General features: G+C 47.2%; 1 protein-coding gene across 1 annotated transcript in view; it reads right to left on the bottom strand.

Annotated features, from left to right (window-relative positions):
- LOC110500446 (alpha-actinin-3) overlaps positions 1-13,028 on the bottom strand; it is a 30,566-nt gene that overhangs the window by 2,099 nt on the left and 15,439 nt on the right. The window contains exons 2-21 of the mRNA XM_036957857.1: positions 10,341-10,455; positions 9,940-10,059; positions 9,371-9,457; positions 8,582-8,669; positions 8,068-8,146; positions 7,737-7,818; positions 7,512-7,597; positions 7,184-7,276; positions 6,738-6,968; positions 6,334-6,481; positions 5,589-5,739; positions 5,308-5,416; positions 4,891-5,031; positions 4,450-4,632; positions 3,341-3,475; positions 1,719-1,898; positions 1,160-1,306; positions 648-713; positions 225-383; positions 32-108 (exon numbers count right to left, since the gene is read on the bottom strand). Of these exons, the coding sequence (XP_036813752.1) occupies positions 32-108; positions 225-383; positions 648-713; positions 1,160-1,306; positions 1,719-1,898; positions 3,341-3,475; positions 4,450-4,632; positions 4,891-5,031; positions 5,308-5,416; positions 5,589-5,739; positions 6,334-6,481; positions 6,738-6,968; positions 7,184-7,276; positions 7,512-7,597; positions 7,737-7,818; positions 8,068-8,146; positions 8,582-8,669; positions 9,371-9,457; positions 9,940-10,059; positions 10,341-10,455 (2,477 nt within the window). The remainder of the gene's footprint in view (positions 1-31; positions 109-224; positions 384-647; positions 714-1,159; positions 1,307-1,718; positions 1,899-3,340; positions 3,476-4,449; positions 4,633-4,890; positions 5,032-5,307; positions 5,417-5,588; positions 5,740-6,333; positions 6,482-6,737; positions 6,969-7,183; positions 7,277-7,511; positions 7,598-7,736; positions 7,819-8,067; positions 8,147-8,581; positions 8,670-9,370; positions 9,458-9,939; positions 10,060-10,340; positions 10,456-13,028) is intronic.

The raw sequence follows: 13,028 nt of genomic DNA on the forward strand, positions 1-13,028 counted from the left end.
CCCCCTTTTTGACCTTTGTAATTCTGTGTACCTGGTCATGCGGCTGATGCAGTACTCAGCCTGCTCTGCGGGCAGCTCTCTGCGCAGCTCATCAACCGTGATGTAGGCCTGGGAGAGAGGAGGTATATATTTATTTCTTTTCTATGTATTTATTTCATTGTATTTACCAGGTTGTCCCACAGATGTGAAAATAGATCTGGCCATATTAAAATGTTCTAGCTCACCTTGTCGGAGGCCAGGATCTTAAAGGAAGCCATGACCTGGTCAGCGGTGTCTGTCTCGGCCGTCTCACGGGTCATGAAGTCGATGAAGGCCTGGAAGGTGACCACGCCTGTGTTGTTTGAATCCACCAAGGTCATGATGCGGGCAAACTCCACCTCACCCTATTGGACAACATGTTACAGTAAATTAGAACACCTCACCCTATTGGACAATATGTTACAATAGATTAGAACATCTCACCCTATTGGACAACACGTTAGAGTAGGTTATTTTCATATCATTGTTGAGGAGAAACCTTTAGTATAAAAACGGATGCCAATCATACTATAACCGTATACAACCAGATAGAGCGCCGTCATTTTGAATAAAGGGACTGAGAAGAAATGAAGGTGAGGTCACTTCCTGTTGGTAGCTAGGCTACTCACCAGATCGTAACCCATGGAGATGAGACAGGCACGGAAGTCGTCGGGGTCCATCATGCCGTTTCTCTTCTGCAAAAGAGAGAGGGAGAACACAAGCATCCGTTTTTTGGATTGGACATGTGATCAATGAACGATGCAGTGACGCAATGACCAGCGATTATGTGAAGGTGACACCCTAGAGACACTGTCGCTCCGTGTGGAGGAACAACTACGATGGCAAGAAATCACTGACGATTCCAAATTCACACTTACAGTCAGTGTATTCAACTATGGTAGGTAAAAAATCATCACATATCACTGTCATTGCAAGTAAGACCTTCTTCAAAATAGTCACTTTCTGTCAAATCTGAGCCAGGAAGTAAAAAGACAAGTGGAAGAAATGCAAGTACAATAATATAATATATTATATATATATATATATATATATATATATATATATATATATATATATATATATATATATATATATATATATATATATATATATATATATATATATATATATATTTCTTTACCCTGTCGAAGTGATTGAAGGAGGCTCTGAACTCGTTGAGCTGCTCCTGGCTGATACCCTTGGCATCGCGGGTCAGAATCTGGTTCTCCACCTCGTTGATGGTGCGGGCGATGGTGGTCAGCAGCTGCTCCCAGCCCACACGGATATGCTGCAGAGGGAGAGAGGGAACGAGGGAGCGGAGAGTCACAAGCTTGACGTAATAATTGCGTGCTCGGAATTTGGGACCAAATACTAAACTTTTGACTACTTTAATGCACTATAAGTGACACCTTATGATACATTCAAAAGGGGAACTAGATACATAAAGTGCACTAACTTCTAAATGGTTAAACTGATATGTATGAAAATACCCCAAAATTAAAGGCGACATTCTGTACTGTTGCCTCATATAAAACATTTGATCTCAAATCCAATATGTTGGAGTATAGAGACAAATTAAACGTTTTAGCTTCACTGTCCAAATAGGGGAGTATATGATATTTAACCTAGGTCTAGGATATAAGATACTTTACTTCCCTGGTGTAGTTGTGTGTTTGTTGTGTAGTTGTGTGTTGTATTACCTCCATGGTGTAGTTGGTGTGTTTGTTGTCAAAGATGAGGGACTCCTGGCTGAGCTGGTGGTCTCCCTCCAGTTTGTCGATGTTACACTTGTAGTTGATAATGTTTTGTTCATACTGCTTGAGATTGTTCATCTGTTCCTCTAGAGAACCGGCGATGTCCACAGACACATGACCAATCTCCTGTAGAGGGAGAGAGAGGGGGTGGAGAAAAAGGAGGTAGTGAGAACTGAGAAGTGTGAATGGATGACAGTTCAGGCTTCCGTATTCATAAAGCGTCAAAGAGTGCTGATCTAGGATCAGATATAGATATAGATATAGCTCTCCTACTCTGACCCATAAGTGTAGGCACAGTAGATGTTGCGAACCTCTGCGTGTTTGGGGTTCGGAGACTCTGTCGCTGCTTAGCCTGGGTACCAGTCTGTTTGTGCTAACATTTCACTTCTCGCCATACCAAACATGGCATAATGACATGGGAGTACAATGAGTGGAATGAGGATTTCACAAAAGAGGGTTTCAAACTCGTAGGACCGTGTAGCTCTATAGCTCAGTGGTCACCAACCGGTCGAACGCAACGATAAAGCCTTGCATTCCTTATTTGTATTTGTTTCGTGCTGTCGTCAGTAGGTGCACTTCATTCAGCAGCCCTAGCACCGGGAAGACAAAGTGTTCCCATTTTTAAAAATGTTATGTATCTGAAGGTAGAACTCAGCCTACCCGGCAGGCCCAGAGATCAAATCAAGTGCACCTATAGGCCTACCTCTGGCCAATCAGAAAGCTCAGATCACCGTGTCTGCACAGTTTCCTCGAGCCATGGACCGTAAAAAGAAGCCTCGAATGCACAATAAAGTTGACACCGTGAGATTTAAAAACGTTTAAAACCATGACTAGAGCGACTCAATGAATACAGCAAAGAGATGCTGCTTTTATGAATAACTTCATGTCTAAGTTGTTATTCGGCACTGTCGACAGTTTGTTCAACACTTCCAGAAGCCATAAAATGCACATTCTCCCTACTTCCACTCACGCTACAACCAGTACTGCAACAAATGAGTACAGCAAAGTTTTCCGCTACGCTTGCGTTGTTGTCATTAGCGGCGTTTGTCTTTTCTAATATCGAGGAATATTTCACTTTCTCTGGTCAATAGGAGTAACAACATGAATTGGCGCACGAGGCAGAAATAATGTAGTGCGACTTGAGTTTCGCCATCAGCTGGAAGACTGTGTCCCCTCTTCTCAGCGGAGGGAGAGCTGAGGGACGGATGAGTCCAGTAAAAAAAATATATATATATTATTATTATCCTCAATTAGCTGTGCCTCAGCAGTAATACAACAAGTTATATTTCAAAATGGTCTGAGAAGAACAACATTGGCAGGGTTATTCCAGGATAGCCAATCTGCAGTGATAATGTATTGGGTCTATAGCCTACTGCACAAACCTCATTGCTACAGAACTGTTTTTAATTGGTTAATGTTGCATATGCTTACGTTTTTTAATTCATGCTTTTGTTGTTGTTGTTTTTTTTTAAATCCGAGCGGTAGATCTCCGCTTCCATTTCGACTCAGAAAGTGATCTCGACTCAGAAAAAGGTTGGTGACCACTGCTCTGGCTGAAGTAACTGTACCTCCATCTTGGTCTGGATCCAGGGTCCGATGATGTTGGCCTGGGCAGCGAACTGGCGCCTCAGCCTCTCGTTAGCCTGCTGCCTGGCCACCTCCTCCTGCAGCATCTGGTCCCTGAGAGGAACAAGGTGCTTCACCTACGGAGGGAGACAGGGACATTGGTTCGTCAACACACTTGGTAGAGATGACGTTGCGTTACTCTGTGACTCGAGAGCAGAGCCCTATACTACGTACCGGATTTGAGGAGTTCGTGAGGTAACTTTGGTCAACCTTGAGTTCAAACTCAGATAACCGGTACCACGAAAGTGGCTCACCTTTTAAGCCAAGTACATTTCTATGGCGACGAATCCTTCGGAACTAATCTGCTCCGGGGCTCACTAACTCAGAGCTATGTCAGAGCCGTGAGTTGAGGACCAATTAAACCAAATCCCCCCCCCCCCCCCCCCCTCGCAAAGATTGCGTCATCATCCCCTTCGTTTGAGGAAGACGACAGATGAAATATTTGATTCATGAAATGTAATTTTGTGTGTTCAAAAACTGTAATGTCAAAATACCGATCGCGTTACACATTTCGTAATGCATTTGAAACCTCACGCAGCAGAGGGATAAAACGGTGCTTGTTCATTGATAAACACACCAAACCCCACCAAAGACGACATTAACAATAGGTAGTCAACTAAAAACGGCACTTCTAAAAAAGCCCATTTCACACCACAGCCTGCTGAATTTGCAAGATAACTTTTCTTTCATTTTGATTTCGGCCCAAATGAAAAACGGGTCACCGACTTGCCCGTAGATGGATTATTTCAGCATTGTCTCAGTGAAGTCAGTTGCAACTTGGCTTGGAGCAAAACCCTTACATGAGGGTACAAGGAGCTCTCCGGGAACAGGGTCGGAAAGCCCTGCTCTAAGGTGTAACCCTAAGACATGAAGCAACTTACAGCCGCAGAGTTTGAGAAAAAACACACACTACAGAAACAATGATTGTCACAGGACAAGTGTCTCTTGACTACAATCTAGAGTGTAGAAACCTAGCCAGGGAAGGAAGTACAATTAAAATAGAAAACCATTTCAGCTCCTCTGTTGGCTTCCCAGAGTGTGTTGTACTCACCGCCTCCCACTTGTTAGTGATGTCCTGGGGGGAGAGGTTGGTGTAGGGGTTGACTCCTGACAGCTTGATGCCGTAAGTCTGAGCGATCTTCACAATCTCGCTCTGGATGCCCATGGTGGCCATGCGTTCCTTATCAGCCTCTGGTAGTGTGGCCTTGAACTGGTCATGGGCTGTAATCAGAGACTGGAGAGGAGAGGAGGAGTGAGAATGGAGTGATACAGTGGGAAGGAGCGATAGAGAGAGAGATAGAGAGGATCAAAGGGTGTGGTGTGTGTCACATAACGAGAAGGGGGGGGGAATAAGGAGTGAGAATGGAGTGATATGGGAAATAACGAGAGAGAGCGAGGGAATGCAAAGAGAAACGGGAGGCCATCCGACCGTTAATGTTACGTATTGTACACACATACACACACACACACGCGCTCACACACACACACGTACATGGATCTCCTCGGTGCTGTGGACGATAAACATGTCCTGCAGATCCTCCATGGCTCCGTCCATCCAGTTGTTGAAGGGCGCCGCCCTCTTGGCGAACTCCAGGTACAGCTGGTCAATGGTCTCCCACAGTTTCTCCACGCGCTAGGAAAGACCAGGACAAGATGTAACATCCATATACAGTATGAAACCATCCCTGCTTAAGTAGTCACAGTAGCACATGTAATGGCTTGATATGACCACCACTAGTTGTTATTGGAAGGGACAGGGAACATCTCCTGGCTCGTGGTGGCTCAGTTGGTAAGAGGCTGTGTGCTCAGTTCCTGCAGGGATCACATTCTTCAACCAAAAGCGTCTGCTTAAGTGGCGTATACAATATGATTATATTACGGTATCTGTTGTACGTGTGTGGTTCAGTACCTCCAGGGAGTCCCTCCTCTTCTGCGTCAGCGTACCCAGGTTGTCCCACTGGTCACAGATGCCCTGGCAGCGGGCGTTCACAGAGGACGCGTCATGGTAGTCCAGCTCACTGAGAGAGAAACGGGCAAACACACTGATCAGTATCACGTCTCCAAGTACACACTGTACGTCAATCCCTTTTTTCTACAACTTCACCACGTTTATCCTTTCTACCGCCACTCCCTCCTCCCACCGGTCCTCCACACCTCCCTCTCACCATCCCTCCCTCCGTCCCTCCTTACTTGAGCTCCTGGGCGATAGCGGCGATCTGCTCCACTCGGTCCTGGTGAGCGGCCAGGTCAGACTCAAAGGCCTCGTGTTTCCTCATCAGAGCCCTGATCTCCATCAGAGAGGCCGACTCATAGTCCTTCATGGACAGCAGCTCTTCTTTACCTGGGGGAGAGACACAGTTAATACTCAGTCGTTATCGCTCTCTACCTCTCGCTCTCTACCTCCCTAACCCCTTTACCTCTCGAAACCCCTTTACCTCTCCATTCTCTCTCTCTATCCCCTTTACCTTTCCTCTCGGTTCTATCCCTCTATCCCCTTTACCTCTCCGTTCTCTCTATCCCCTTTACCTCTCCTCTCGGTTCTCTCTCTATCCCCTTTACCTTTCCTCTCCATTCTCTCTCTATCACCTTTACCTTTCCTCTCCATTCTTTCTCTATCCCCTTTTCCTCTCCTCTCCATTCTCTCTCTCTATCCCCTTTACCTCTCCTCTCGGTTCTATCTCTCTATCCCCTTTACCTCTCCTCTCTGTTCTATCTCTCTATCCCCATCCACCAGTGAGCGCTGATGATGTCTGAGGGTTGAAAGTTGATGTACTGTAGGGGCTTGACTCAAAGTGGATTTTACAATTCAAAATTGATATCCCCTTTACCGCGCCTCTCGCCCCTCTCTCTCTCTACCCCCCACCTGCCCTTCCTCCCCTCTCGCTCTACACACCCCTCTCACCTCCCCTCCCTCTCTCACTCGCTCTGTTATTACCTGAGGTCCAGGACTGGTGCAGGGAACACTTCTGCTTGAACTTCTCAGCCAGGTGGTCCAGTCTCTCCAGACGTCTGATCTCAGTAAGAAGCCACTCCTCGTATCCCTTCTCCACCTGCTCCAGACCCTTCCATGCATTGGCTATGTCCTGGGGTTGGAGAGAGACCAAGATGGGGTATAACATGGGTAGTATTATAGATGGATGTCAATTAGTTGGTTGACTATACTGGGTCTTGTAATGTTGGTGGAACAGTCAGATATCCAGGGGGTTCTTCTCAAAACTCTTTTGAACCACACCACAGTAAATTAGCTGTGGTTTTTAATGAAGAACCCGGGGTATGAAGTCGAGAGGGCTGCCAGGACAGTGTCACTCCCTGAGACGGGGTGTGTGTGACGTCACCTACCGAGACCATCTTTCCCTCAGAGGGCATGAAGGCGGGCCGGTTGCTCAGCCTCAGCTTGGTCTGCAGGGTGTTGAAGTTGATCTCCAGCTGACACTTCTCCTGGACGCGGGGAGGCTTGTGGATGCGGCGGTAGTCCCTGAAGTCCTCCAGCTTCTGCTGCATGGCCTTCATCTGCTGCTCCGCCATGCGGTTCTCCAGCCACGGGATGGTCTTGCGGATCCACTCTAGCAACTAGGGAGAGGTAAGAGGTCAGGGGTTAGAGGTCAGGGGGAGAAGAGTTGGTTGGGTGGTTACTTCAATTAAAAAACACACAGGTCCCGTTCAGGGCCAGTTTCCCAAACACAAAAAGCATGCTCAATGGAGAATCTCCATTGAACAGGAACAGTCTACAGGAACAGTCTACAGGAACAGTTAGCAGGCTAGTATGATATCCCTTTCACACTCACCTCACTGGCCAGCTTCTCATACTCCTCCATGAGTTTCTCATTCTCCTGGTTCACAGCCAGCACTTTACAGATCCTGTTGGCTGCTGTCTCAGCCTGGGTGAGTAAGAGAGAGGGGGGGGGGAGACAGAGAGAAAGAGAGGAGGGAGGGGAGAGCGAGAAGAAAGAGAGGAGGGAGGGGAGAGCGAAAACAAAGGTGAGCGAGAGAGATATTAACAACAAACGTTAAGACTGAGACAGTGGACCTTAGAAAGATGGTCGATTTGTATTGTTTTCCATTTTATTGTATTCAATGTTTTTGCGGCAGTGTGGAGCAGAGGCAGTGAGTTACCTGCTCAGCGCCAGCGAAGGCGTGGTAGAAGCAGGACACGTAGGTCATGATGGCCTTCTCATCAGGCTTGGGGGTGTTCACAATGTCTGAGGGAGAGACCAGGGAGGAGAGCTCAGGGACAATACAACCCCACTGAAATCACTGGAGAGAGTCGTCAGACGAACGGTCGGGTTGTAAAATTGCCTGGTTTTACAGAAATCCTGATTGAAAAAAATATGGACTCACCTTCAGCGTCGAGCATCTTGGGGATGTCCAGGTACTTCTCAGCCACCTCGAAGGCAGTGTTGAGGTTACCGATGGGGTCATCCTGTTAGGGACACACAGACAGAGAAAGAGATGTACATGAACACATAGAGAGAAGACACCAATGGTTGTGGTTTCAATTCCCACCAATACAAATATATTACTTATACAATAGAGTTCTTGAGAGAAAAAAGAGGGAACAGAGGTATAGAGAAATAAAATAAAATAGTAAGGGACTCGACAGGTGTTGACCCTTGTGGACTCTAAGAGGGGATGGGGGATGAGAGGAGAGCGAAGGGAGGGGGGGGGGCACCTTTCTCAGTTTGGAGTAGTCAATGAGGTCAGGTCTGTGTCTGTGGATGAGGGCACACAGTGCTAGGCCATCCTTCCAACTGAATCGGTCACCCACAGGAGAGGAGAGGAAAGGAAAGGAGAGGATGATACAAAGAGAAGATAGGAGAGGAGGAAAAACATTAGAATTATGAAGAGAAAGTAAAAGAGAAAGAAAGTAAAGAGAAAGTAAAATAATAAAGTAAATAATATCACAAACAATCCCAAAAGAAAGAGAGATGTAGCCTGGTCGCTAGTCTGTTTCTGGTCTCTTGCCAAATCCTTATGGAATTGTCATGCCAAATGTGACAGTGAGTGACAAGGAGTTGGCATGATAGCACAAACAGACAGGCACTCTGGCTAAGAGAGGTGCAAGCAACAGCCATAACTATGAATTAGAGTTCCCAATTCATATCTTCTCAACATGATTCTGTGAATCCGCATGCAGAATGGATGTAGTTTCCCATCCTGGCCACAGTGTGGCGCTCTGTGCACACCTGATGTGGAAGTTCTGCACGTTAACGTTCCTGTAGGGGGCAGTCTTCCTCTGGCACCACAGAAGAAGACCCTCCTTAGCAGAGGTCTCTACACAGGGAGGAGGCGGGGGAGAGAGGGGGAGACAGAGAGGAGGCAGGGGAACGGCAGTGTTATCCTAAAGGACTAGGCTAAATATGCTCCAATAACCCTGCGGTGTTAAGGTGTCAAGCTTAGTGACCTGTGTGTGTGTGTGTGTGTGTGTGTGTGTGTGTGACATGCTTACTGAGGTATGTTTTTTGTGGAGGATATGCAAAGTGTGTGTGCCACGGAGGCTTGAGTAATACGAATGTGTTAACAGTAACTCATATTGAACTGACTGCTGTGTCTAATGTATCATGGTGGTTTTGACTGTGTCAGATGCAGAGCGTGTCTAAACAGTGATCCTACGACGCGTTTGCGACTGTGGCAGTTAATTCTATTCATGTATTAACGCTTTGATGGCAGGCGTATGTATAGTGTTGTATAGTGACTGATAATGTATAGACAGTGTTACTGGGAGTCCGATAGCTGGGTAAGTAGGTCGAATTTGTTCTCATGTGCAGTTCGAATGTGTTTATGGCGGGTGAAACCCGAGGGGAAATGGATAAGAACAACGTTGTAAACATGTATTTTTTTTAAGATCAACTCTTCGCTCGTGTCATATCCAAGAGCGAAGAGGAAACTTTTTCCAATTCCACCCCTGCGCGCACACACACACACACACACAGACACACACAGACACACACAGACACACACAGACACACACTGACCCTCCACGGAGATGTCCTGAATGGCGAAACGCAGGATGATGGTCCAGATCATTCCCAGGGTCATCTTCGTATTACCGTCGACGATCTCTGCAAGCCAATCACAGCGTTCGGTCAGAAACCATGGCAACATGGAGCACATGCCAAAACTCAGTCTATGCTGGCTTACTGAGAGTTGTCTCAGATATAATACCTCACTATCTTTCAACAAGTATCTAAAGTTACAGTATTTTACTTGAGTACCTCCATTTATTTTTACCTTTATTTAACTAGGCAAGTCAGTTAAGAACAAATTCTTACTTACAATGGCGGCCTAGGAACAGTGGGTTAACTGCCTTGTTCAGGGGCAGAACGACTGATTTTTACCTCATCAGCTCGGGGTTTCAATCTTGCCACCTTTCGGGTTACTAGTCCAACGCTCTAACCAATAGGCTACCTGCCGCCCCTCTAAGTCAGAACTGTTTTGTAAAATGGGACTCGAGAACTACGAATAAAGGATCATCACAACATTACTGTATACCAACATATTGGAAAACAACAAGGACAACGGAACCAAGATGTTGAAGTCTCACCCTCGGCGCCGATGGACACCAGCTTGACTCCCTTGCTGCAGATGAAGTCCAGGGCCTTGTTCACATTTGCAATCTTGTGGAAACGCATCTTGCCTTTGTCGGGTTTGGGCAGTCTCTCACCTGTATACAATAAGAACATCCCCTTTAGTCTCCTCTCCGCAACACACAATGATTGGTGACGTTTCACTCAATCAAGAAAGCTCTGTGCCATTCTCCATTCATTTCAGCTCCGATGCGGCTGTATTTGACCGCACACCATCGAATTTGAGTGTCCTTTTCCCCTAAACTACGCTGTAGACGGAGAGGTCAACCTTTCTGATGTGACCGTGTGTAAGAGTGACTTAGCAGTGACTTAACACTGACTTAGGGGGGACTTAAGGCGACTCAAGAGTCCGACCCACCTGAGATGACCTCCAGCAGCAGCATGAGTTTGAGGCCATTCCTGAAGTCGTCCTCGATGTTCTCGATCTGTGTCCCTGCCTTCCTCAAGTGGGAGTTACACCAGGCTGTGAACGTCTGGGAGAGAAATAGATCAAGAGAGAGGGGGAGAAATAGATCGGGTTGAGAGAGAGGGGGAGAAATAGATCGGGTTGAGAGAGAGGGGGAGAAATAGATCGGGTTGAGAGAGAGGGGGAGAAATAGATTGGGTTGAGAGAGGGGGAGAAATAGATCGGGTTGAGAGAGGGGGAGAAATAGATCGGGTTGAGAGAGGGGGAGAAATAGATCGAGATCGAGAGAGAGAGAGAGAGAGAGAGAGGGGGAGACAAAGGGGAAAGGGGGGAGAAAAAAACAGGATTAGAGTTGGCAATAAATAAGTGAATCTTCTCCCTCAAACATACAGAAAGAGACTGAGCCTCACTGACAGTGACCGGACGAGACCAACAGACCCCAAATGGAATCCTGGGCCCACATCGATAAACAACGTAAATAAACATAAACAGACAAATACTCTAATCTAAAGTGAAGCCTGAAGCAGTTTGCTTTCTCCCGGCCGCTCTGACAGGCCTAGAGTGCCTGGCAATGTCCCATTACATCTTTAACCTTGTTAGAGCATCACGACGCTGCTCTGTGTGTCTATCGGCTGGCACACCCATCCTGACCTCAGATAGTCATTATTCTGCCTTGACAGCTTTGAATGATTGATCTGAACGGTCTGATTCGAGGATAAGGGAGGTGTTGTGTCATTTCAATACAAGGTTGAGGTGTGTGTGTGTGTGTGTGTGTGTGTGTGGGGCGTAGAAGGTCACAGCAAACATAGACGTCTGTCCGCGGTGAGGGGTTGGAGAAAAATAATACCTGTAGAAGCGTAACAACTGACTGCAGAGGAGTGTAGAGAGGGAGAGAGACAGACAAAGATTACAATAATCAGTAATGAAGAGAGAACACAAAATCAGAGGTCAGAGTTCTCCATTAACGCAGTCGCTGTGTGTGTGTGTGTGTGTGTGTGTGTGTGTGTGTGTGTGTGTGATTGCGATTCTGTGTGGGTGGGCACTGGGCAGAGCTGTGAGCCATTTAGCCATGACAGAGAAGGAGAGAGAGCTAGAGAAAGAAAGACACCGAAAAAGATAAACTGCTTGAGAGAAAGAACTCTTGAGAGAGCGATAGAGTGCTTAAGAGAGGGTGAGAGAGAGACGGAGAGAAAGAGAGAGGGCGAGAGAGAGAACGCGCTAGGGCTCGAGACGGGTGGGCAAGAGAGAGACAGTGCTTGCCAGGGAGCAAAGGAAGGGAGGAAGGCAGAACAGACAGACAGCCAGAGGGAGGGAGGCAGGAATGCCCTGACCTGTGTACAAAATTACCTCCTACTCCATGCATAGTGCACAACTGTTGACCAGGTCCTGGTCAAAAGTAGTGCACTATATAGGGAACAGTGTGCCATTTGGGACGCATCCCTGGAAGGGAAGGAGAGCCACAATCCCGTCCCAGCAGGTGTCCCCCAGTCCCTACAGACCCAAACCCATACCCCCACAGCCACACAAACCCCCACCCTACAGCTACGGATGACCCAATTTAGACAGGCCCCCTATACAGACCACACAGACCGCTAGGCTAACTAGATCACCAAACCAGAATTCTGGAGAACAGGGGAGGAGAAGGGGAGGGAGGGATGAAGAGGGAAAAGGAGGGGTGAAGGAGGGGGGAAGTAGAGAAGAAGGGAGGAGGGGGAAGGAAGGAGTGGAGGTGAGGGGGGTGAAGGAGGCTAAATCGGGTAGCTATGAGACACCATTAGGGACAGCTGAGAAGGCAGGATTCCTAAGGCTAACTGTCAGAGTCAAAGAGGGATAGAAGGAGAGAGAGGGGGGGGGGGAGGAAGGAGACAGATTGCAAGAGAGGATAAAAGAAAGTGGAAACAAGTGAAGTTTGAAACAGAAACAGGTTTTTGTTGACGTCAGTTTAACTTTCAGATGCATGTTCTGTGGGGCTTCACCTAAAATGGTGTGAGGTGACAAAACATGAGACATTGGGATATCTGGTCTTTCAAATACTACATATATCCAACTCAAAACACAAATAAGCCCTATTTGTATCATCAAGTACAACACCCAATTCAATGGACTCAAAGGGCCATTGGGCTCAAGAGACCATAGTCACACCATTATCCATAATAACCCATTATCTCATAGGTTACATGTCTTTGCGGGGGATGCCTATGGTCAACTATAGAGCGCTCGTATGACTATGAAGTCACTGCTCTTCTCCTCTATCTCCCCCTTCTCCCACTTCTCTGTATGGCTGCCCCCCCTTCTTCCTCTTCTCTTCTTCTGTATCCCCCCTTCTCCCTGTGTCCCCCCTTCTCCCTGTGTCCTCCCCTTCTCCCTGTGTCCTCCCCTTCTCTTCTGTCTCTCTCGTCTCCAACTGTTGAGCTGACCCTCTGTGCCTGTGTTGGTCTGGTCTGGACACAAAAACACACACACAGTCATTCTGCTGGATGCCTGTCATAACTCAGGGAGAGGGGACAGTGGGAGGGCCTAATGACCCTCAGCACAGCTGGGTGGACACGCACACATCCTCCTCCCATCCCAGACACCACCTGTCCATCAAGAATGTGATGCAACCACTGTTACCATGTAACCATCCCTGCAGCTACAACT

This window comes from Oncorhynchus mykiss, chromosome 21 (genome assembly GCF_013265735.2).
Source record: "Oncorhynchus mykiss isolate Arlee chromosome 21, USDA_OmykA_1.1, whole genome shotgun sequence".
In the NCBI taxonomy this organism is placed as follows: Eukaryota; Metazoa; Chordata; class Actinopteri; order Salmoniformes; family Salmonidae; genus Oncorhynchus; species Oncorhynchus mykiss.